This window comes from Pogoniulus pusillus, chromosome 23, assembly GCF_015220805.1.
Source record: "Pogoniulus pusillus isolate bPogPus1 chromosome 23, bPogPus1.pri, whole genome shotgun sequence".
Classification (NCBI taxonomy): domain Eukaryota; kingdom Metazoa; phylum Chordata; class Aves; order Piciformes; family Lybiidae; genus Pogoniulus; species Pogoniulus pusillus.
The window spans coordinates 7,064,166-7,088,725 of record NC_087286.1 but is presented as its reverse complement, the minus strand read 5'-3'; the positions used below and the strand labels follow the sequence as shown (position 1 = coordinate 7,088,725).

The window sequence follows — 24,560 nt, the reverse complement described above, 5'->3', positions numbered from 1 at the left end:
CTGGGACGCAGCCTGCTCCTGATTTCACGGCAGGATGGTGCCCCTGGGACGCACCCAGCCAAGCTGGACAGCCTGCTGCAGCAGCGTCAGCACTCTTGGGGCTCCTAGGGACACAAAACCGGGAGCTCGCTCTCCTCTCCCTCATTTCCCCCCCACTTTTGGGATGTTTTAGGCACCTACAGACGCAAAACCCAGGAGCCTATTTCCCTCTCCCTCCCCCCTCATTTTTACCCCCAGGCTCGGGATGTTTGAGGTTCCTATAAAGAGAAAACCCAGGAGCTCCCTCTCCTCTTCCTCATCTTTCCCCAGTTTTGGGATGCTTTAGACTCCTACAGCCACAACCCCCAGGAGCCTGCTCCCCTCTCCCTCATTTTTACTCCTAGGTTTGGGATGTATGAAGCTCCTATGGACTCAGAACCCAGGAGCTCCCACTCCTCTTCCTCATTTTTCCCCAGGTTTGGGATGTTTGAGGCTCCTATGGACTCAGAACCCAGGAGCTCTCTCTCCTCTTCCTCATTTGTTCCCAGGTTTCTGGGATGTTTCAAATCCCTCTTGCTCTGCTCAGACTCACCCAAACATTCCACCTGCAGATGGGGATAACCTGGAACCCCTCCCTGGCTCCTCCCCAGACACAGCAGCAGCTGCCAGGGGGTGAAAAGTGCCCAGAGAAGTGCCCTGCTTTGGGGTGAGAAGGGGTCAGGGGCAGAGGGTGGCACAGAAGCAGTGCAGTGTGGGTTGTGGACACAGAAACATGCTGGAATGATGAGGATCTTTAATGAGTTCTGCAGGATTTGGGTTGTTTTCCTGGAATTCCAGGATGTGGGATGGCAGCCACTGGATCCTGCTCTCCCAGCTTCCATCCCCTGGCTGATTTAGGGCTTGGCTTCCCCCAAATTCCTCTTTTTTCTGTCCTCTTAGAGACACTTTGGGGCTGAGGCTGGAGGTGCTGCAGGGCCAGGAGCTGCCTTTTCTCTTTGGTCCATCCACAGTGAGGAAAAAAGCAAAGGACTCCCCAAGGGAATGAAACACCAAAGGGATGTCCAAGTCCACTGGGACCACCGTGGTGCTGAGCAGCAGTAGCAGCAGCTCAGGAGCCTGCAGGTCACTCCCAGTCCCAGCTTTGGCAGGTCTTTGAGCCACTGAAAGATCTCATCCAAGCACATCTGAGCCAAATATTCACCTGCTGCTGGCCACAAAGCCCCAGCTGGGAGGCAGAAGGGACATGAGATGGGACAACTGAGACCAGCATTGTGCTTCTCAAAGCTTCCCCTGCACAAGGTGACCACGGGGGACAGCAAGATGCTGAGGGGTGGGAGAGAAAAAGCAGGGCTGAGGCCATGGGAGCTTCACAGCTCCCTCCAGCAGCACTTTGAGCCGGGAGAAATCAGGGGGAAGAGATAGAAAAATGCACCGTGATCCCTTCCCTCAGAGGCTGGTCCTTCTGCAGAGCCTTCATGGTGGCTCCAGCAGGCTTATTTCTGTCATTCATGGCCTTAAGTGACTTCATCCTGGTTCCACTGGTGGCAGGTGGGGTGGTTGAGTCCTTTTTCAAGTCTTAGCAGCATGGAAACCCCCAAATGAAGGCCCCCTCCAGTGAAGCCAGCAGCTGATGGACAGTGGAGATGGAGGGAAGCAGACAGCTACTGCCACGTCACGTTAAGAGCTCATCACATACCTCAGCTACACAGAGTACCCCAACATTTAGACAGCCACATGTACACCCAAAAGGAAGGCCACAGCTAGCAACAAGCAGAGGATAGGGCTGGGGTGAACTTCCCAGCACCTCACAAGAGAAGGAGGAGAAGGCTCTGAGCACCCCAAAATACTGGGATCAGGCAGGACGAGGGGTGAGGTCCTCGTCCCTTCGGTGCTGCTGGTGGGATTAGTGTCAAGTGCATGTCCCTGGGCTTTGCTGAAGGCAGGACAAAGGTGTGGAGGAGAATCCCAGAGGGATGTGGTGGCTCACATTCATGCAGGAGAAGAGCTGATGCAGGCAAAGATGGCCCAAGTACCACAAACCCACCAGCTGTGTGGATCCCACCAGCGCCACACTTGTGCCAGCTCCACCGACACCCCCCCAGCTGCCCCCCAACCCCTGGCAGAGCTGCTCACCCTGTGTCTCCCACACAGGATTTCACTGCCTGTGCTGCCTGAGATGGCCCTGTCCCCAGCAGGGACAGCAGTTCCTCAGGCTGGGACAGCAGGTGACCAACTCAACCAGGGTTTTCCTTGCCCAAGCTGGAAGCTGCTGGCCACGCTCTGCTCCAGCTGCCTCGTACTGATGTGTTTTCAGAGTCGATGTGTTGAACTTCAGGGATACCTTTCCACCTAGGCCATCCTGAGGTCCTCAGCCTGGTCCTTAGTGTTGTTGAGTGTCCTCAGCTTCTCCTCCAGAGCTTGCTGAAGATGCTCTGAGGGTTTAACTGGCCACTTCTCCTCTTCCTAGTTTCTCCATCCTGTGGCTCTTGCGGAGAAGTATTCCCCACCGAGCCGAAGGAAGCTTCTGCTTCAAGAAGCCCAAACGAGGTCTTGTGCAAGAAGCACCTTAAAGAGCAGAGCTTGGTCCAGGAACTGACCCTGGGGGGGTGTTTGTCCTCTGTCACTAAGCCAGGTGAGACCAGTTGGTGCCCAGCAGCAGAGTCACTGCAAAAGCCAAAGAAGGAAGCCTTGGGGTGTCAGAGCCACTTTGCTGCTGCTGCTGGAAGGCACAGACCCATTTGCAAAGCCACCAAGGTGGCCGTTGGGATGTCACAATGCGAGGGCCAAGCTGTGGCACACAATGAAGCCTCCTAGAAGGGCACTTCCCAAGGGTGCAGCTGCAATCAGACCGCAGCGTGTTTGGAGAACCTCAACGGCGAGAGGAAGGATTTGCTCACCCACAGCTGCCAGCAAAGGTGGTGGTGGAGGAGGAGGAGGAAGATGGGTAGGTGGAACCAGCATGGAGACACAGCTCAGGATCTTTCAGGAGCCTCAACCCCCTCTCCCCAAGAAACGCGAAGGGTGGGAGGTTGCTAAGTCAGGTGTTGCTGGGGTGGGTGTGCCTGCGCCACCCCGGCGGCTGCAAAGGGCACCCGCGCAGCAGCAGCCAGCTCAGCACGGAGCTCTCCTCCGATCGTCACCGAGAAGATGGGAGTGGATGCGTGTGTGTGTGCGTGTGTGTGCGCGTCCCCGCCCGCCGCTCCTTCTCCTCCTCAGATGGTCAGCAGGGGAACGCAGCCCACCCCCACGCCTCCCTCGTGGCACACCATGGGGGCCATGAACGTCCACCGGTTCGTCTCGGGGTCGTACATCTCCACCGAGCTGAGGTTGGACTGTCCGTCGTAGCCGCCCACCGCGTAGAGGCGGCCGCAGTTGGCCACCAGCGAGACGCGGCTGCGCCGGGTGTTCATGGGCACGATGAGGTACCACTGGTCTGCCACGGAGCTGTACACCTCGGCCGCGCTGAGGAAGCCGGAGCCGTCGTAACCCCCGCAGACGAACATCTTGCTGCCCAAGGAGGCGGCGCCGTGGCGGCAGCGCTTGTTGAGCATGCTGGAGACCGGGTGCCAGGTGGCCGTGTGGTGGTTGTAGTACTCCACCTGCAAGCAGAGGCAGAGAGAGGCGTCAGGGCGCCCGGGTTTGGTGTGGTTCGTGGTGTTGTCTGGAGTGGAAGAGAGCTTTTAGGATCACGGAGTCCAAGTGGGAGCCCAGAGCTGCCAGGGCACCGCTAAACCGTGGCACTCAGCACCGCAGCTCCATGGCACTGAAAGCCCTTCAGGGATGGGGACTCCAGCACTGCCCTGGGCAGCCTGAACCAGGCCTTGACAATCCTCAAGGGCAAGAAATTGTTCCTTGATTCCAACCTAAACCTCTCCTGGGGAAACTTGAGGCTGTTTCCTCTCATCCTGTCACTTGTTCCTTGGGAGAAGAGACCAACCCCCACCCGGCTCCAGCCTCCTTTCAGGCAGTTCCAGAGAGCCAGAAAGTCTCCATTCAGCCTCAGCACTTCCAGTCTGGTTCTCGGCTCAGCTCCTCCTGAGCAAGAAATGTCCTGGAAATGATAGCATTTGGGGCTGCAAAACATTATGGCACTTCAGGTGCACAGGGAAGGGGCACAGAGCCCTCATAGTATCCCAGCATGGTGGGATGGGAAGAGACCTCTGGAGATCATCCAGTCCATCTGCCTCCTACATCAGGGCACCCACAGCAGCTTGCTCAGTGTCACAATGCCCAGGGAGGGTTGGAATCCCTCCACACAAGGAGACTCCACAACCTCTCTGGGCAGCCTGGGACAGGGCTCCAGCACCCTCACAACAAAGGAGTTTCTCCTCCTGTTCAGGTGGAACCTCCTGAGTCCCAGTTAGTGCCCATTGCCCCTTGTGCTGTCCCTGGGCACCACTGACAAGAGTGGCCCCGGCCTCTTGCTCCCGCACCCTTTGGCCACTGATGAGCACTGAGAAGATCCCAAGCTGCCCCTTGGGCTCCCTGCAGCAGCTGAGTTCCTGCCCCCAGCCCCAGCAGACTCACACTGCTGAAGATCTGCAGGCCATCGTGACCTCCCGACACGTAGATGCGGCCCTCGAAGACGGTGACGCCAGCAGCGCTGCGGTTGGAGCTCATGGGGGTCACCACTGTCCACCTTGCCAGGAGAGAGCAGAGGTTAGCACAGGCCCTGCTAACTGCTGTTGGGTTTGTGTTCCCCCAGGCCAGGTCTCTTCAACCTCTTTAGCTAGGGTCTGGATGAGGGGATCAAGGCTCCCTCAGTCAGTCTGCAGATGACACCAAGTTGGGTGGCATCAGATTGGTGTTAATCTGCCGGAGCATCAGGAAGCTCTACAGAAGGATGTGGCCAGGCTGGATGTGTGAGGCCAGTGGTGGGTGCTGTTATTTGGGTCACAACATCTCCATGAAAAGTGCAAGGAGGACACTGAGGGGTTGGGGAACCACAGAAGGGCAACAAATCTGGTGCAAGTCTGGAGAAGAGGTCTGGTGAGGAGCAGGTGAAGGACCTGGGGTTGTTGCACCTGGAGAAGAAGCTGAGGGGAGACTTTCTGGCTCTCTGCAACTCCCTGAAAGGAAGTTGGAGCTGGGTGAAGGTTGTCTTTTCTCCCAAGGAACAAGTGACAGGATGAGAGGAAATGGCCTCAAGTTGCCCCAAGGGAGGTTCAGGTTGAACATAAGGAACAATTTCTTCCCCTTGAGGATACTGAGGCCTGTCCCAGGCTGCCCAGGGCAGTGGTGCAGTCCCCATCCCTGCAGGAGCTTCAGAGCCGTGAAGCTGTGGTGCTGAGGGCCATAGTTTAGTGGTGACTTGGCAGTGGTGGGTCAAGGGTTGGACTCCAAGATCTTAAAGATCTCTTCCAAGCAAAACCATTCTGTGATTCTCCAATTTTAACTCAATTGGACTTGCTAGGCCTGGGTTCCACCACCTCCTTTCACCACACTTTATGTAAGCCATGAGCTTGCTCTCCTGCATCCTCACTCGAGGAACGCTGCTCCTCTGCTTTTCTACATCATCCCTGTGACATCCTGGACCTCCAGCAGTGCCACAGCACCAGCAGCTGGATGAGCTGCACGAGGAGCTCTTACTTGTTTGTTTCTGGAGAATAGGACTCCACAGAGTTGAGGGAAGAGGTTCCATCATATCCACCGCAGACATAGATCTGACCATCCAGCACCACCGTTCCCATGGCACTGCAGGAAAGAGCAGAACCCTGTCAGATGGCTCTAGCTGCTGCCATCACCTCCTTCACCCCACCAAACCTCCTCCTCTCCCTCTTGGTTCGCTCTCCAGATTGCTCAAGAGCTCAGCCCTGGAGCTCACAGGTCAAGCAAGACGCTGGTGGCAGGAGCAGATTTCCCACTCCTGATCCAAGGAACTCACTCCCAACACAGGGAGAAATTCTGCCCCAGTTCCAAGGGTCAAAACCTGTCTCTGTGTTACGACCCAAATGCTGAGTCCATGTAATTCCATGAAGGACCTCCCCACTGCTCCTGCTGAGGGACATCACTGCACGGCTCAGGAGAAGCTGTCAGACTTAAAGCTCATTAAACCAAGGTGTCTGACCTCACGACTCCACCTTCTACATCAATTCTTTGGCTCAAATGAGACCTCAGACATGAAACTGGAACCCCACCTTGAAGATGTGGCCAGCAAAGCTCCTCATAAAAGCTTTGCAACACAGTCCTCAGGGGTAGAACTTCAGGGCTACAGCAAGGAGCAGAGCAGTTTGTACAACAACCAACGCTGTCTTCCACACAAGAGCACCCTACGAGGTGGAATGACCCAACTGTGGATGAGCAACAGCCTCTCCCGGTGGGAATAGCTCCAGGAACCTCAGTGCTATGGAAGAACTGGAATGTGGTGCTACAGGATTGCATGTTCTCAGCTGCTTGTGGCCTGCTCTTGCCAGGCAATCATCATCTTGCACCACAAAACCCCATGCTAGACAAAGTGTTATAGCAGAGAAGTGCTGCGAAGCTTGAGGAGAAACAAACCATGGGACAACTGGGAGTGACCACACATGAGCACAAAGGAAACCACAGCAGAATCCCTGGGTGCCAGGAAGGTGTTTACATATGGAAGTGGCTACCACGTTGTGGTGGGGAAGACAGGATGACCATACCACTGCATAGGTGGGGTCTTCAACCAGCACAGCATAAGCTCCCAGTGTCAACCACAATGAGGCCTCTGGGCTGGCCAGGAACTGTGTGACTCTGCTCATCATCTTCTGCCCTTTGGTCATACCAACCTCATGAAGGCTTCAGGCTACAGGCAGAGGGGATGGAAACTGCCATGGGGAAAAGGAGCTGAGGAGCTTGGTGACAGTGGGTAGAGATGAGCTGGTGTGTGCCCAGGTGGTCAAGAAGGCCACCAGCATCCTGGCCTGGATCAGCAATGGTGTGGTCAGAAGGAGCAGGGCAGGGATTGCTCCCCTGAAATGGGCACTAGTGAGGCCACATCTCAAATCCTGGGGTCAGTTTTGGGGCCCCCTCTCCAAGAAGGGCATTGAGGGGCTGGAGCAGGTCCAGAGAAGGGCAACAAAGCTGCTGAAGGGTCTGGAGAGCAGGGCTGGTGAGGAGCAGCTGAGGGACCTGGGGCTGTTGAGAAAAGGAGGCTGATGAGACCTTCTGGCTCTCTGCATCTCCCTGAAAGGAGGTTGGAGCCAGGTGGGGGTTGGGCTCATCTCCCCAGGTACAAGTGACAGGACAAGAGGAAATGGCCTCAACCTGCCCCATGGGAGGTTTAGGTTGGACATGAGGAGAAACACCTTCACTGAAAGGATTGCAGGATTGCAACCAGTGGAACAGGTTGCCCAGGGAGGTGGCTGAGTCCCCATGGCTGGAGGTGTTTAAAAGCCAGAGTATTGTGGTGCTGGGGAGCAAGGGTTAGCTCAGCAGAGTTAGGGCACGATGCTCTTAAAGGTCTTTTCCAGCCAAAACAATTCTGGCATTCTTTGAGTTTGCTTTTGTTCCTCGATGCCACCATAACCTGAGAGCTCAGCATGAGTGACCCAGAGGTGGCCAAGCACATCCCACAGAATCACAGAATTAACCAGGTTGGAAAAGATCTTCGACGTCATCAAGTCCAACCTATCACCCAACACCTCATTCACTAACCCACGCCACTAAGTGCCCCATCCAGTCTCCTAAACACCTCCAAGGCAGGGTGACTCCACCACCTCCTTGGGCAGCCCATTCCAATGCCAATCACTCTCTCTGTGGAAGAACTTCTTCCACACTGCTCCAACTCCTCTTTTTTCTCTCCTTCCCCACACAGGAATATCTCACCCAGCACCTCTCCCCCCCACCCCATCTCCATCTCCAGAGGCCCCCTTCCCAGCCAGCCACCTGTAGGGTCCCAAAGCCACACCAACCTTCTCTTGCTGTTCATACTCTCCACTTTGGACCAGGAATCTGCCTCTGGGTTGTAAACCTCCACAGTGCTGAGCCTCAGCTGGCCGTCGTAGCCGCCGATGGCGTAGAGCAGGCCGTTGAGCACCGCCACCCCCACCCGGCTGCGGGCGGTGGCCATGGGCTGGCACTTCTCCCACCGGTTGGCAATGGGGTCAAACACCTCCACCACGTTCAGAGAGTCACCTGCATAGAAATTTGCTACTCAAATTAAAAGAGGGAGACATGATGAAGCATCCCTCGGAGCAACCTTGCCTCACGTTGCCCAGGGAGGTCGTGCGTGTGTGCGTGTGTATGTCCCTACCGCTCCCTGGATGAGGTCTTGAGTAACTTGGGCTAGTGGAAGGTGTCCCTGTCCATAGACAGATGATCTTTAAGGTCTCTTCTAACTGAAACCATTCTATGTTTCTAAGTAGAGGTGCACCAGGGTTCAGTGGTGGCTTCTCTGACCCTCAGAGATGGGCTCGACCACAAGGGTTTTGCCTGCTCTTCTCTGGGAAAACAGCCAGGATCTCACATGTTCTGCTCTGGCCTCTCTGATCCAGGCTCTCAGATATCCCACTCCAACCTTCCTGCTTACTCATCCTCATTACACAGGCTGAGAGATTTGGGTTTGTTCAGCCTGAAGAAGAGAGGGCTCCAGGGAGACATTTTGGGTGCTTCAAGGGGCTTGGGTAAAGGCTTTTTGGGCAGGGCCTGATGTGACAGGACAAGAGGTGATGCTTTGAACTGAAAGAAGGAGATTCAGACTGGAGAGAAGGAAGAGATTTTTGTAGGTTGAGGGTAGTGAGACTCTGGCCCAAGGTTGCCCCATTCCTGGAAGCATTCCAGGCCACATTGTTTGGGGCTCTGAGCCACCTGCTCTAGCTGCAGGTGTCCCTGCTGACTGCAGGGGGTTGGACTGGACGAGCTCTAAAGCTCCCTTCCAACTCAAAGCATTCTGATCCTAATGATGTCCTGGGCTGCAGAAGTGAGACCTCTCCTGACCTCAAAGGGGCAGCAGAGACCTGCAGTGTCACATCTCTCGGTGTCCCTGCTCCTCTACAGGGTAAATCATAGACTGGTTTGGGTTGGAAGGGACCTTAAAGGTCATCCAGTTCTAACCCCCCTGCCATGGGCCAGCAGATAGCTTCATGGACACTTTCCAGCTGCCTTTTATGCTCTGGCTAGGCTTGTGCAAGCACAGTGTCTCCACATGTGGTCCAAATAACATCACTTGGATACCTACAAGTTCTGGTTAGTGCTACAGGCAAGGACACAATCCTCAAAGTCCTGATTCTTTATAACATGCAGGAAAACTGTCCTAAAGAAACTGATCTAGGCAAGAGATTTGTCTGGTGTGGCCAGCAGGAGCAGGGCAGGGATTGTGCCCCTGGGCTGGGCACTGGTGAGGCCACACCTTGAATCCTGGGGGCAGTTTTGGGCTCCTCATTCCAAGAAGGACATGGAGGGGCTGAAACAGGTCCAGGGAAGGGCAGCAAAGCTGGGGAAGGGTCTGGGGAGGAGCAGTTGAGGGACCTGAGGGTGCTGAGTCTGGATTAAAAAAGGCTGAGGGGAGATCTTCTGTCTCTTTCCAACTCCCTGAAAGGAAGCTGAAGCCAGGTGAATTTGGTCTCTTCTCCCAAGGAACAAGGGACAGGGTGAGAAGGAACAGCCCTGGGGGAGGTTTAGATTGGACATGAGAAGAAACTTCTTCCCTGAAAGGGTTCTGAAAGACTAGAACAGGCTGCCCAGGGAGGTGGTTTAATCCCTATCCCTGGAGATGTTTCAAAGAGGCAGAAGTGTGCTGAGGAAGGTGGGTCAGGAGCAGCCTTGTTTGAGTCAGATCATGGTTGGACTCCATGCTCTTAAAGGTCCCTTCCAACCCCCACGATTCTACCCTCTGCTGCCAGTGGCAGGCTCCACGTGCTGCACAGAGGAGCAGAAACCACTCAATGCTTCCCGTGAGGGAAGATCACGATCCCATCACCCTACCCATCACAAACCAGGCTGCTCCTTCCACTGTGGGGGGCAGACAGGCAAGGTACCTGCTGAGTTGAGACCTCCAACGGCGTAGATGAGTCCCGCGATGGACGTGCAGCACCGAGGGCGCGTCTTGAAGGCAGGGAGGTGCGGCCGGCGCTCCGGCATCAGGTGGTAGTCCTTGGCCTCATCAACCAGGTCCCTGAGTTGAAAGCCACAGAGCTCAACAGCCTGCTTGACACCAGGAAATCTGTCTTAGGGCAGATGTAGAGTTGGGCATCTGACTTTTCCCCCAGCATGGCAAACACACGGAGAAGTGTCTCAAGTTGTGCCAGGGTAGGTATAGGCTGGATGTTAGGAAGAAGTTCTTCACAGAGAGAGTGATTTCCCATTGGAATGGGCTGCCCAGGGAGGTGGTGGAGGCACCGTCCCTGGGGGTGTTCAAGAGGAGACTGGATGAGGCACTCAGTGCCATGGTCTAGTTGACTGGATAGGGCTGGGTGATAGGTTGGACTGGATGATCTTGGAGGTCTCTTCCAACCTGGTTGATTCTATGATTCTATGATTCTAAGGCAACGTGGCTCTGCTGCCAGGTTATGATTGGGGAGGGTGGTTTGGGTTTGGATATCTGAGGTGCCCAGAGAGAGAATTTCAGTCCTCAAGACCACTAAAGGCCACGTTCCTCCTGCCTCCAACCCACTGAGGGCCACCATACAGACAAGTGGGCTGCCCGGGGATGTGGTGGAGTCGCCGTCCCTGGGGCACTTCAAGGCAAGGTTGGACGTGGCACTTGGTGCCATGGTCTGGCCTTGAGCTCTGTGGTAAAGGGTTGGACTTGATGATCTGTGAGGTCTCTTCCAACCCTGATGATACTGTGATACTGTGAGTGGCTCTCCAGAGCTCACCTACACTTGTGGCAGCAGCGGACCAGGTCGTCTTGCTGCACACGGTCGGTGAGGAACTGAGGCCTGCAAAGGGGCAGGCGGATCCTGGAGAGCAGCTCCGGCAGGAAGGACTCCCTCTGGTCCCGGTCGTATCGGATCCAGGCCAAGGCAGCCTCAAAGACCTATGGAAAAGAGGGAAATTGGACTTCCAGCTTGTTTCCCCCGCACCCCCCTTGCAAATTCTGACTGCTGGTAGCAGTCTGATGGAAGAGAAACAGAATCACAGAGTCACAGAATCGTCAGGGCTGGAAGGGACCTCAGGGATCATCCAGTGCCAACTCCCTCTGCATGGGGAGGGACTCCTCACACTACAGCAGGTTGCCCAGAGCCACATCCAGCCTGGCCTTAAAAACCTCCAGGGATGAGGCTTCCACCACGTCCCTGGGCAACCTGTTCCAGAGTCTCAGCACCCTCATGGTGAAGAACTTCTTCCTAACACCTAATCTAAATCTCCCCTCCTCCAGCTTGGATTCATTCCCCCCAGTCCTATCACTACATCTTGACCATGATGGTGAGACACTGGAACAGGCTGCCCAGGGAGGCTGTGGATGTTCCCTCCCTGGAGGTGCTCAAGACCAGGTTGGACGAGGAAGGTCACCTGTAGAGCAGGTGGAAGGTGTTCATGGCAGGGCAGTTGAAATTAGATGATCTTGAAGGTCCCTTTCAACCCAACTCATTCTATGAATGATCTTCCCTGATCTCAGATGAGTTGGTTTCAGGACAGAATGATGATGCTCTACATGGCACCAGAGGGCTCTCCTGTCCCATGATGGTCGACAGTTTGACATTGCTTCTTCTGCCTCTATCTTAGTCTGCAAGGAAACGATACCCATTTACTGTCCAACCTCCTTTCAGGAGCTGCAGAGAGCCAGAAGGTCTCCCCTCAGCCTCCTTTTCTCCAGGCTCAACAACCCCAGGTCCTTCAGCTGCTCCTCACCAGACCTCTTCTCCAGACCCTTCAGCAACTTTGCTGCCCTTCTTTATAACCACACAGCAGATGCCTGGAGCTGAGCTGGCCCCCCTGAGGTCCCCTCTAGTCACTGGAAAGGCAGATGTCTTCAAAGCACCATTCACCAGCTTGGTTTGGATGACTCCAGATTGCAGCTGACAGGTTTAACAGGAGCCATTCTGCTGGCTCACAGGACCCTCGCAGTCAGAGCCTGAGCTGGGCAGTGCTACACTCACACTCTTGCACTTACATGCAGATTACATCCCTGGCACCATTGCAGGTCAGGTTGTCTGGGGCTCTGAGCAACCTGCTCTAGTTGCAGATGTCCCTGCTGACCGCATAGGAGCTGGGCAAGATGAGCTTTAGAGGTCCCTGCTGATCCAAAAACCATTTCATGACTCTGAGAAGTGAAGCTCAGGTAGTCATCATAGCTCTCTCTAGCACTTCTTAGTGTTCCCTCACCTTCCAGGACATCCTCCCAACTTCATTCAGAGCAGGAAGAAAGCCTCACTCCACTGAAGAAAGCAGAAACCCTTCAAAAGGGAAAATCCCAACTACCCCTGCTGAGACCTACAGCAGGCACCCACCTGCTCTTCAGACTTCACGTTGAGCTCATCCCTAGAGACAAGCTCCAGGACATCCTCAAAAGGCAGTGCCAGGAACTCTTCAGACATGGACACCTCCACGAAGTGCTGGTGGATGAAGCTGTTGGCAGCGTCGTAGAGCACGGCACACATCATGGTCTCGGCGAACTGCCGCACGCCCAGGCAGTTCTTGGGGTGCAGCCTGCCAGGGGAGCAAGAGGAGAGCAAAAGTGACACCACTTAGGGAAGGGTGGAGCAGGTTCAGTGACAGGCCACAAGCCTCAGAGGATAGGTGGTGTGGTGAAAGCCACAGCTGTGTTGTCTTCAAGGTTGGCAGGTTTCAGCTCAGGTACAGGATCATAGAATTGTCAGGGCTGGAAGGGACCTCAAGGATCACCCAGTGCCAAGCCCCCCTGCACGGGCAGGGACACCTCACACTAGAGCAGGTTGCTCAGAGCCACATCCAGCCTGACCTTAAAGACCTCCAGGGATGGAGCTTCCACCACCTCCCTGGGCAACCTGTTCCAGTGTCTCAGCACCCTCATGGTGAAGAACTTCTTCCTAACATCCAATCTGAATCTACCCACTTCTAGTTTTGCTCCATTCCCCCCACTCCTACCACTACTTGACAACCTAAAAAGTCCCTCCCCAGCTTTCTCTGAGCAACCTGATCTAGTGTGAGGTGTCTGTGCCCATGGCAGGGGGGTTGGAACTGGATGTTCCTTGCAGTCCCTTCCATCCCTGCCAATTCTATGATTGGATGGCCAGAAGCTACCACTTTGTTGTTGCTCATCAGAAATGAGAAGCCTTAGGACACTCAGCTGCTTCTTGGAGATTGAGGAGAACTGCGGCAGCTAAATCTGAGAAATTAAATCATTTGCCTTAATCCAGGGTAAAAATAAAAGCCCAGCACCCAAAGGTGACAGAGAGTGAGAAATCAACACAACTCATCTTCCAGCTTGGTGCCAGAGCCAGACCTTCAGGTCAGAGAAATTAACCTCTCTAAGTGGGCATAATTCGATTTTAAACAGGCTGCAGGAGGTCAGGATGCACGTGGGGCTGATCTGAGGCATCTCAGGCATGGCATAAACCTGTTTGTATCCTCCCAGCTCCACGGGTTTAGGAGCTCTCTTCTCTGGAACCAGCTCTGCTGACCTGGGAGGGATGGTTAAGCTCACGCCACGGAACACCCTGAGCAGCTGCAGCAGAGTCCAGCAGGGGAAGGGAGGGGGAATGGGACACGTAAGTCTCCCTGGCACAAGCCATCAGGCATGTGGTAGCTTTCCAAAGAGCTTTTGCATGCTGCTGGAACAACCCTGAAGCCAAACTCCAGCAAGGAAATTGGAAAACAAAAATCTGGGATCAGTTTCAGGCTCTGCCACAGTTTCCTGTTCAGCTCCTTGGCCAAGTCTCTTTTTAACTGCGATGGGTTAATGTTGAAAAAGGGAGGTGTTCACCCAGACTTGCTTTAGATATTAATCCCCATGGCTGGCTGAGGACTTAAGTCATGCCCCAGCTGGAGCATCTCACACGTCAGAGGAGTTATTTTACAGTTGATGAGGATGGGGAGTCTTGGGAGAAAAATATCTCATCCTTATCACCAGGATTTGGGGTGCTGGAGAGTGAAAAGCTGGACAAGGAGTGCTCAGAACCCAACTCCTGTCCTGGGCTGAGCTCCAGTAGTGTGGGCAGCAGAGGCAGGGAGGGGATTCTGCCCCTCTGCTGTGCTTTGCTGAGACACCCCCCTCCCCTGAGCTAGTTCCAGCACAGCAAGGACAGAGACCTGTTTGAACAGGGCCAGAGGAGGCCACATCAATGCTGGGAGGGCTGGAAGCTGAGAGAGCTGGACTTGTTCAGCCTGGAGAAGAGAAGGCTCCAGGGAGACCTTCTGGTGCCTTCTCAGGGCTTGAAGAAAGCTGGGGACAGGTTTTTGAGCAGGGTCTGCTGTGACAGGACAAGAGTGATGGCTTGAACTGAAAGAGGGAGATTCAGACTGGAGAGAAGAAATTCTTCACCATGAGGGTTTTGAGACCCTGTCCCAGGTAGCCAAGAGAGATAGGAGATGCCCCAGTCACCCCTGGCACTATTCCAGGTCAGGTTGTTTGGGGCTCTGAGCACAGATGTCCCTACTGACTGCAGGGGGGTTGGACTGGATGAACTTTAGAGGTCCCTTCCAGCCCAGACTCTCCCATGACTCTCTGGCCACACCGGCAGGAGACATCCTGCTCCCTCCCAAGCCAGACAGAGAGGACTGAAGCCTCACAGCTCTGAGCAGCAGCGAGCACAGCCAACAGCCATCCCCATACCTCTCTCTGAGGAATGTGCAGCAAGCATCTTTGATGTTCTGCAGCTGGAGGAAACTGGCCCCCATCAGCAGGGACTGGACGTTCTGCTGGTCTATGGCCAGGTGTCCGTTGTAGGCAAAGTTGATCAGGGCCTCCAGCGCACTGAAAGAGGGGAGAAAAGGTAGAAGATCCTCTGGATTGAAGCCAGCCCCGAGCTGGTTTGAGGCAAATTGGAATATTTTAATGAGCAATTAGATTGTAGGCTGTGAAAAGGAAACACTGGTGAGGTCTGCTTCACTCCTAGGTTTGCTGAGATGTACAATAACAAGAACACAACGCATAGGTAAGACAGAGCGGGACAGTGGCAGTGTGTTGTATGTCTGTCTGCCCTGGGCTGCTTCTGTGTAACTAATCCTTTTGCCTTCTAACCCCCCTTGCTGATCCTCCAAACTCACCTTGCACCTAAGGCAAACTCTGGGATAAGGTAGAGGGGTGGAAAGAAGGTGGAAGGGTGGTTGGGAGCCCCTCCTGGGGACTCTGACTTCTGGGAGGGCTGTTGTGCTCCTGTATTGCTTTTAACTTGTATGTTTAGGAGGAAGTTCTTCCCAGAGAGAGTGATTGGCATTGGAATGGGCTGCCCAGGGAGGTGGTGGAGTCACTGTCCCTGGAGGTGTTCAAGAAAAGCCTGGATGAGGCACTTAGTGCCATGGTCTAGATGGCTGGATAGGGCTGGGTGCTAGGTTGGACTGGCTGAGCTTGGAGGTCTCTTCCAACCTGGTTGATTCTATGATTTCTGTATATAGCTGCATACATTTATGATATACTATAGCTATCTGCTTGTACATTGTGCTAAGATAGAAATATAAAGCTTCATTCCTTAACTTCCAGCTGGCTGAGTCTAGTCTGGGTGGTTTTAGAAGAGTAGGGGGACAGGTAACTCTCAAACCATCACACAGCCCCCAACAGAAAACCCTTTTCTAGCTCCATTGACACAGACAGGAGGCTTTCATAGAATGGTTTAGATTGGAAGGGACCTTAAAGATCACCTAGTTTCAACCCCCCTGCCATGGGCAGGGACATCTCCCATTAGCCCAGATTGCTCAAGGCCTCAACCAACCTGGCCCTGAACACCTTCAAGGAGGAAGCATCCATGACCTCCCTGGGCAACCTGTTCCAGTCTCTCACCACCCTCACTGTAAAGAATTTCACAGTATCACAGTATCATTTCTTCCTAATATCCAGCCTAAATCTGCCCTCCTCAAGCTTCTACCCATTCTCAAACATTTTATCAGGACAAGCCCTTGTGAAAAGTCCCCTCTTGTCTTTCTTCAGGTACTGGAAGGCTGCTCTAAGGTTTTCCAAGAGCCTTTTCTTCTCCAGCCTTAACAGACCCAACTCTTGCAGCCTGTCCCCATAGGGGAGGCAGTCCAGCTGAACGGTAGGACATCAGCACCTCTCATTACTGCCCCTAGCTTCTATGCCAAAGCATTTTGGAGTGCATCTGCCAAAAAGCAGCCTTTATTCCTTGAGGTTTCCAGCAAAAAGCATACAGTTTGGGAACAACAGGCAGAGGACCCACAACTGCTACTCAAGGCAGCAGCAAGAGGGCCACGCTCAGCAGGACGTGTGCCATTAGCCAACAGGAGGTAGTTGCATTCCATGCTCCCCTACACTCAGGCATCAGCTTAACCCTTGGCCAGAAGACAGCAAGGCCCTGCAGAACACTCCTGGCCCCTCTGTCTGGCTGTTACCTGGGATCCATCCCCTGCATGACAATCTCATCCTGCTTGCACTCCATCATGTCGTTGGTGAACATGGCATGGAAGTAGGGGATGGAAGCTGCCAGCACGATCCGGTGAGCGCTGAATTTATGGTCTCCTACCTAAAGGAAGAGACAGAGAAAAGAGAGAGGAGGGAAGATCATCACCAAAACGAAAGAGGGAGAAGAGAGGAGGGAAAATCAGCACCATCCACCACCCATCCAGAGGATTCACTCCAGCAGCAACCAAGGGCTGAAAGATGGACAATTGCCATTTGCTAACAGAGCAGCCGCTTGCCTCAAATGCTAACTTTGGAACCCACTTTCCAGCCCCATAAACCACCACAAGTGGTCAACCAGGCTAAGACCAAACAGCATCACAGCCCAAGAGCAGGACATCTCCAGTCTGAGAACCTCCAGGTCCACAGAACCGTGTGTCTGCAGAAATCAACTCATTTTGCACCTCCGCGTGGAGATTCCACACCCAGAGCTGCATCCTCCAGCTGCTCCAGGCAGAAAATGCTCCCCTGTGACCCTGCTTCATCTAACACTCTGCCCCTAACAGCTGACAAATGTGGAATGGTTTTGGTTGGAAGAGACCTTTAAGATCATGGAGTCCAGTGCTGACCCAGCACTAAACCACATCCCTCAGCACCACAGCTCCATGGCTCTGAAACACCTCCAGGGAGAGGGACTCCATCACTGCTCTGGGCAGCCTGGGACAGGCCTTCACAACCCTTTCTAAGAAGAAATTGCTCCTCATGTCCAACCTAGACCTCCCCTGGGGCAACATGACCTCTGATCCTGTCACTTCTTCCTTGGGAGAAGAGACCAACCCCCCTTGGCTCCAGCCTCCTTTCAGGGAGTTTCAAAGAGCCAGAAGGTCTCCCCTTCACTCTCGTTTTCTCCAGGCTCAACAAGCTGCTCCTCACCAGCCCTATTCTCCAGACCCTTCTCCAGTTTTGTTGCCTGTCTCTGGACCCACTCCAGCCCCTCAATGTCCTTCTTGGAGAAAGAGGCCCCAAAACTGACCCCAGGATTTGAGGTGTGGCCTCACTAGTGCCCAGGCCAGGGGGACAATCCCTGCCCTGCTTCTCCTGGCCAAACTAGTGTTGATCCAAGCCAGTATTAGCAATAATCAGCCTGAGCTGGTAACTGGCTTACAGGTTAAACCACAAGTGCTGTTCTTGGGCACCCATCACCCACCTTCAGCTTACCCTCACAACCTTCTCTATAACCTAGAAGCTCACCCAGGCTCATCCTCTTTAGCTCTCTGCAGGTTCACTTTCACCACCTCTGCCAGTCTCACTTCCATTTGCCTACCCTAAGGAACCTTCCTGATGCATACAGAGTGAGGCTTGAGAGGCTTCTTGGATCTCCACTTCCATTTCTCCCTCCTGCAGATGCTAGACAATATTTTACCTCTTCTGAACTACACAGCTCTTGGCTCTGGTTCTTTCTGTTGCTCCAGAGCTCTTTTCCCCCTCTAGTTCCCAGTCTAACCGAACTCACACCAGTTTATGCCCACTGGACTGGTGCAGAACTGCCCTTTTTCTCTCTTTAAGCAAGATTCTCCCTTCTGAGATTTGTTTTGCTGGCATGGCATGTCCTCTGTTTGCCTGATCATCCAAAAAGCCCTTCCCTCCTCCCTTCCCTCCCATTCTCCACCCCTCTTCCCTCCTGCTCTCCATTCTCCTTCCCTCCTGTTCTCCATCCCTCTTCCCTCCCTGTTCTCCATCCCTCTTCCCTCCCTGTTCTCCATCCCCCTTCCTTTCCTGTCTCCTTGCCCCTTTCCTCCCATTCTCCATCCCCCTTTCCTCCCGTTCTCCATCCCTCTTCCCTCCCGTTCTCCTTCCCCCTTCCCTCTCCCTCCCTCCTTCCCCTTCCCTCTCCCCCAGAGTTCTCACACGCAGTCAGCACAACTTACTGAGAGTCTAGAATGCAAAATTCCTGACACATGGGAAACCAGAGAAGGAACTGGGCACTACACAAGAGGCACAAGGCAGTGGATTTTTTTCCCCTTAGGAAACAAAAGCACATTCAGCTGCTGCAGAAGCTGTTACAAGGTTGTTTCAAAGCCAGCTTGAGCAACCAGCTGCTGGCTCTGCGTGCCTGCCTGCATGATGAGCAGGACCCAGAACAATTGGAAGGGACCTCTGGAGATCAGCCAGTCCCAGCCCCCTGCTGAAGCAGGGCACCCACAGCAGCTTGCCCAGCATCACAATGCCCAGGGAGGGCTGGAATCTCACCACACAAGCAGACTCCACAACCTCTCTGGAGAGCCTGAGACAGGGCTGCAGCAGCCTCACAACAAAGAGATTTCTCCTCCTGTTCAGGTGGAACCTCCTGGGTTCCACTTTGTGCCCACTGCCCCTTGTGCTGTCCCTGGGCACCGCCGACAAGAGTCTGGCTCCATCCCCTTTGTGTTTTGAGCCTGAAGACCAGGACCATCTCCAGGCACAAATGAAAGCATCACAAATTCAATCATCTCCACATCACTAAGCCAGAAGGAGCTATTTATAGCAGAAGCAAAAAGAGAAACACCCCAGGGAGGAGGCAGCAGCTCACTGGGAAGAGCCTTTGCACCTTTTTGCTTTCTGCTGTTTACCACAAACGAGGACAGCAGCACTGCATGCAAAGCCTCCTTCCCAACCACAAGCTCTCACCAAACTCCATTCCAGCATGTTCTCTAAGTGGGTAATTAAAGCTCTGCCTCAGAACTGCCACCTCCACAGAATGGTACCAAGTCCCAGGCTACAATGGAGCATTCCCCAGAGGAAACTGGTGTAGGTGTAATGAAGGCATCCATTGTTTTCACCACAGCAGCTCGCTGCAGAGCTGAGGAGATCTCAAAACATGAAACACGTCTTCCTCTCTTGGCATTCATGTCACAGAGAGGCCACAGGAGGTATTCACCTCATGTCCGAGCTGTGGGAGCAAAGTTCTGCTGGGCAGAACATGAAGGAGCAGTGAAGTTTAAATCAGGAGAATCATGGAATGGTTTGGGTGGGAAGAGACTGTTAAAGCTCATCCAGTCCAACCCCCTGCATTCAGCAGGGACATCTGCAGCTAGAGCAGGTTGCTCAGAGCCCCAAACAACCTGACCTGCAATGGTGCCAGGAGCTGGGCAATCTCCCACCTCTCTGGGCAGTCTGGGACAGGGTCTCACCACACTCAGCATCAAAAGCTTCTTCCCTTCTTGCCTCCTGCACTGAGCTGTTTTCCTCCATCCTTCTCTAGTGGAGGTGGAGGAGGGGCGGGTAGTGCCCTTTGTGTCCTGAGGGTGCTGTGCCCAACAGAAGAGCAAAGAAGCTGGGAGAGTAAAGGATGTTTGGCCACCTTGTGTCTGGAGATGAGAGGAGATGGTTTGAAACTGAAAGAGGGGAGGCTTAGATGAGATAAAAGGAAGAGTTTCTTCACTGTGAAGGTGTTGAGACCCTGGCCCAGGTTGTCCAGAGAGGTGGGAGATGCCCCATGCTGGGATCCATTCCAGGTCAGGCTGTCTGGGCATGGAGCAACCTGCTCTAGTTGCAGATGCTGGAAGGTGTCCACAGGAGGGCGACAAAGCTGTGAGGAGCCTGGAGCACAGCCCTGTGAGGAGAGGCTGAGGGAGCTGGGGGTGTGCAGCCTGCAGCAGAGGAGGCTCAGGGCAGAGCTCATTGCTGTCTGCAACTACCTGAAGGGAGGCTGTAGCCAGGTGGGGTTGGGCTCTGCTGCCAGGCAAGCAGCAACAGAAGAAGGGGACACAGTCTCAAGTTGTGCTGGGAGAGGTCTAGGCTGGATGTTAGGAGGAAGTTGTTGGCAGAGAGAGTGATTGGCATTGGAATGGGCTGCCCAGGGAGGTGGTGGAGTCTCTGTCCCTGGAGGTATTGAAGCCAAGCCTGGCTGAGGCACTTAGTGCCATGGTCTGGTTGATTGGGCAGGGCTGGGTGCTAGGTTGGACTGGCTGAGCTTGGAGGTCTCTTCCAACCTGCTTGATTCTATGATATATGATTCTATGATATATGTCCCTGGAATGGCTCCTGGAATGGGACATCTCCCACCTCTCTGGGCAACCCGGGACATGGTCTCACCACCCAAGAGAGAAGGAAGGAATTTTTTACACTGACTGCAGGGAGTTTGGACTAGATGACCTTGAAAGGTCCCAGTCTGATTGTATAAGCTCTGACCTGCAGCTATTTAAGAGCCAGGAATAGAAAAGGACTTTCCAAATCCATCTGCAGAGGAGCTCTGGCTCTCTGTGAACCCTTCTGAGCTGCTGCAAGGACACGCAGCTCGCTCACTGCCCTGTGAAACTGGGTTTGCAGTCCTGAGAAGCAGTCACAGATTTCATACAACTAGAGAATTTTTTGGGGTTGGAAAAGCCCTCCAAGATCACCAGGTCCAACTGTCTACCCAGCAGCACCACTGCCATCAAGCCATGTCCCAGAGTGCCATCTCCACACGTTCCTGAACACCTCCAGCGATGGGGACTCCATCACCTCCCTGGGCAGCCTCTTCCAGTGCCTGAACACTCCTGCAGCTTTCCTCATGTCCAACCTGTCCCTTCTCTGCAACAATTTCAGGCCATTTCCTCTTGTTTTATAACCTGATACTAGGGAGAAGAGACCAACTCCCACCTGGCTCCAACCTCCTTTCAATGAGCTGCAGAGAGCCACAAGGTCTCCCCTCAGCCTCCTTTGCTCCAAGCTCAACAACCCCAGGGACCTAAGCTGCTCCTCACCAGACCTGTTCTCTAGACCCTTCAGCAGCTCTCTTGCCCTTCTCTGGACCTGCTCCAGCTCCTCAATGTCCTTCTTGGAATGAGGAGTCCAAAACTGACCCCAAGATTCAAGCTGCGGCCTCACCAGTGTCCAGTCCAGGGGACAATCCCTGCCTTGTTCTTGCTGGCCACACTAGAACCAATCCAGGCCAGGATGCTGGTGGCCTTGTTGGTCACCTGAGCACACTGCTGGCTGATACTCATCCAGTGACCTCCCTGAGCTGAGTGTGAGGAACTGCAGCTCTGAGGGAACCACTCAGATCAGCACTTGAGGCTTTTCATCCCACCCCCAGCAGCTGCCACAGGCTGCTGAAGCAGCAGCAGCAGCACCTCCTGCAGCCAAGTGAATCCATGAGGAAGGGGCAGAACTTCTGCCCCTGCTACTCGCTGAACCAAGGCCAGGGCAGGCTTCACCAGGGGAGTAATTCAAACAAACAAAGCAGAGCAGTGCTGCTTCCTAAACAATTTTGGCCTGTTTGTCCAGCAAACATTTCTGCGTGGGCTGAGAGAATCATTTACAGCCATTGACCTCGCTGAAGAGGCTGCTAAGAACCTGAAGTGTGCTGCAACAATGCTGATTGCTCCCTCAAGTGCTGGTGACATCAAGGAGAAACCAATTTCTGACCCCAGAGTGGTGTCTGGCAGCTTTTTTTTTTTCTCTTTATAGATGCAACTTAAAAGTATTAAGGTTGGGGGGAAAAAAAAGGGTAAAAAATTCACTGGAGTGGTGCAAAACCACCAAGGTTTGCTTCAGGTGTGGATTTAAAATGCTACTCATTGCTTTGCCCAGCTTCCTTTTGGACAAGGAACGTTCAAATGCCATCTGTGATGGACAACTCACTTGGCAGGCTCCTTCTGCACCATGCTGGGGTTACAGCTTCACCAACACGTGTGAGAAGTGTTCCCAGCAGGGCCACAGCAGAGCTGACCTTCAGTGCTTCCCCTACCTTCATTTTGGGCAAGGAACTCCATCTGTGATGGACAACTCACTTGGCAGGCTCCTTCTGCACCATGCTGCAGTTATAGCTCCCTGGCTGCTCTTCTCCAGGCTCAACAGCCTCAGGGCTCTCAGCCTTTCCTCCTCACAGAGCTGCTCCAGGCCCCTCAGCAGCTTCCCAGCCTCCACTGGACTCTCCCCAGTAGTTCACTGCCTCTCTTCAACCGGAGTGCCCAAAACTGGACTCAGTTCTCCAGCTGTAGCCTGATTAGGGCAGAGTAGAGTGGGAAGAGAACCTCCCTCAACCTGCTAGCCACACTCTTCTTCATGCACCCCAGAAGCTGTCCAGCATCATCAGGACACTACTGTTGGTCTGGAAAGCTCCTACATCTCTCAAAGAATTTAAGAGAGCTCTTTCTGCCACAAGACAAAGTGAGACAAGTCAAACTGGGGTCAAGCCAGAGGCATGGAAACCTATTCTGAAGAGCTCTGCAGAACAAAGAGCAGGAGTTTATCTGAGGTAAGGCTGAGCTCAAGCCTTTGCTATTGTCTCCCTCCAACAAGCCCAGCCTCAGCAAGGGCACCCACAGCCAGCTCACTGCCATGGTTGCAGAAGTGTGGAGCTTGCAGGACCCAAGAACCTTCTCCTGCAACACGAAGCCACCTCAAGAACACACAGCTTAAATCTAACAAAAATGGCACTTTCCACCTCAAACCACTTTTGTCACAGATTGCATCAGGTTGGAAGGGACCCTCAAAGGTCATCCTGTCCAACCCTCCCCCTGCAGTGGGCAGAGACATCTGCAGTGGGCAGAGACATCTCCACCTAGCTCAGGCTGCCCAGGGTTATGGACCAGATGACCTCTGAAGGTCCCTTCTATGACTCTATGGCTCAGACCATCAGAGAGCCCAGGTCCTAGCAGGTTAACAACGTCTGTCAGGGACCAGCACAGGGCTGCGCTGTTCACAGCAGAGCACTCCTCCAGCCTGCAGAATTCCAGTCCCTCTTCCCGGGATGCTTCAGCTGATCCACAGGGATGCAGCCGCCCAAACCGGACAGCCTCGCAGCTTCCACCCCAGGCACAGCCCTCGCCAGCTCCTTCCGCGGGAGGGAAGCGAGAAGTCGCAGCAGGAGCAGGCTGGGAGCCACCTCCAGGTTTAATTAAAGCTCCAAGTTAATTCGGGCGTGACTCAAGCAAGCCCAGGAGCTGCAGGGCGCACCCACGCCGCGGCACAGCTCCTCCCGGCCCCAAGGACTCCGGCACAACCCGCCCGGCGCTGGCCACAAACTGCTCTCCGAGCCCTTTTCCAGCCTATCCCCCACACAGCCACCAAGACAGAGCCCAGGATTTCACACAGATCGAATTCTTTGCCAGAGGGAAAGGTTCCCTAGCGATAAGGACTCCGCTCCCAGGGGCTGGAGCAGAGCTCGGTCCATAAAGCCTGCGCCGACCCCACCCAGAGTGAGGTCTCCTCCCGGAGCAGCAAAACACGGCGAGGCGCTTGGGGAGCCCCAGTCCCCTCCCAGCATAAGGCTGCTTTCTGGGCTGTGTGTGTGTGTGAATCATTCTACCCGGCTGCTGGAAAAACCACGACGGCTCCATCTCCCACCCTGTGCCCACAGCGAAGGACAGCGCCAGGGACAGGCTGCCACCAGCGCCTGCCCCGGGCTGGAGGTGCTCAGCACCACCATAACCCCCGAGAGACCCTCACAGAGCCCCCCACAGCCAGGGCTGAGGAGGCCAAACGCCCCCACCGAAGGGGCTGGGAGAGGTCTCAGCGCTGCCAGAAGCCGCGGGAAGGGCACAGCCCGCAGCTCCCACCCGAACCCCCACCTAAGGGGCCCCTGGCTCCCACCACCCATCAAAGGTACCCGAGGGGACCGCAGCTGCCTCCTGCTCCCCGGAAAGGACCTGGGCGTCACTCACTTGCCCTTCAGAGACCGGGGTGAGGGGGTCCCTTAGAGGCCAGAGGGTTCCCTCAGCTCCTGCTCAGAGACCTGTGGGGGTCCCTCAGCTTCTCCTCGGGTACCAGAGGAATCCCTCCGCTTCCCCCCAAAGACCGAGGGGTCCCCCAGCTTTCCCCCAAGGACCCGGGATCCCTGAGCTCCACCTTGGAGGCTGGGGGGGGTGGGAGTCCTTCAATTCTGGCTCCGGCACTGGGGGAGCGCCCCAGCTTCCTTTCGGGGAGCAGAGCAGAGCAGGGCTGCCCCAGCCCTCCTGGGTCACGCCGGGCCATACCTTGAGGGTCACATCGCAGAGCTTGCCTTGCCGCCGGATCTCGCCCATCACGCCGTAACCGCGGCTGGGCAAATCGCCCACCGAGAAATGCACCAAATCCTCGGGATCCAGCTCGGGATCAGCGGCCGCGGCTGCAGCAGCCGCCGCCTCCAGCATCTTCCCAACCGCTCCCGCCTCGCTTCGCCTCCCCCGCGCCTTGTTCCCAGCCGGCCGCCGTAGCGCGGTCTCCTCCCCCGTCCCACTTC

At 54.6% G+C, this 24,560-nt stretch overlaps 1 protein-coding gene across 2 annotated transcripts; it reads right to left on the bottom strand.

Moving 5' to 3' along the window:
- Nucleotides 1-755: 755 nt before the first annotated feature.
- On the bottom strand, nucleotides 756-24,543 carry KLHL18 (kelch like family member 18). Of its 2 annotated transcripts, none has more exons than XM_064162426.1 (10): nucleotides 24,316-24,543; nucleotides 16,369-16,499; nucleotides 14,639-14,779; nucleotides 12,336-12,534; nucleotides 10,761-10,921; nucleotides 9,921-10,057; nucleotides 7,857-8,094; nucleotides 5,569-5,673; nucleotides 4,507-4,618; nucleotides 756-3,578 (listed from the first exon to the last, which is right to left on the bottom strand). In XM_064162426.1, the coding sequence occupies exons 1-10, from the start codon at nucleotides 24,469-24,471 to the stop codon at nucleotides 3,192-3,194; spliced, it is 1,767 nt and encodes a 588-aa protein (XP_064018496.1). In that variant the 5' UTR covers nucleotides 24,472-24,543; the 3' UTR covers nucleotides 756-3,191. The 2 variants fall into 2 exon arrangements, with proteins under 2 accessions (XP_064018496.1, XP_064018497.1); XM_064162427.1 differs by having other exon boundaries at nucleotides 7,857-8,079.
- Between the last annotated feature and the right edge of the window lie 17 nt (nucleotides 24,544-24,560).

What these genes read in the sequence shown, in the direction of transcription:
- KLHL18 (XM_064162426.1), bottom strand. Translation starts at nt 24,471, where the DNA reads ATGCTGGAGGCGGCGGCTGCTGCAGCCGCGGCCGCTGATCCCGAGCTG. An exon ending in ACGTGAAGTCTGAAGAGCAG is followed by an intron (nt 10,922 to 12,335) that starts GTGGGTGCCTGC and finishes TCTTTTCCATAG; the next exon opens with GTCTTTGAGGCTGCCTTGGC. An exon ending in CGCTGCTGCCACAAGTGTAG is followed by an intron (nt 10,058 to 10,760) that starts GTGAGCTCTGGA and finishes CTTTCAACTCAG; the next exon opens with GGACCTGGTTGATGAGGCCA.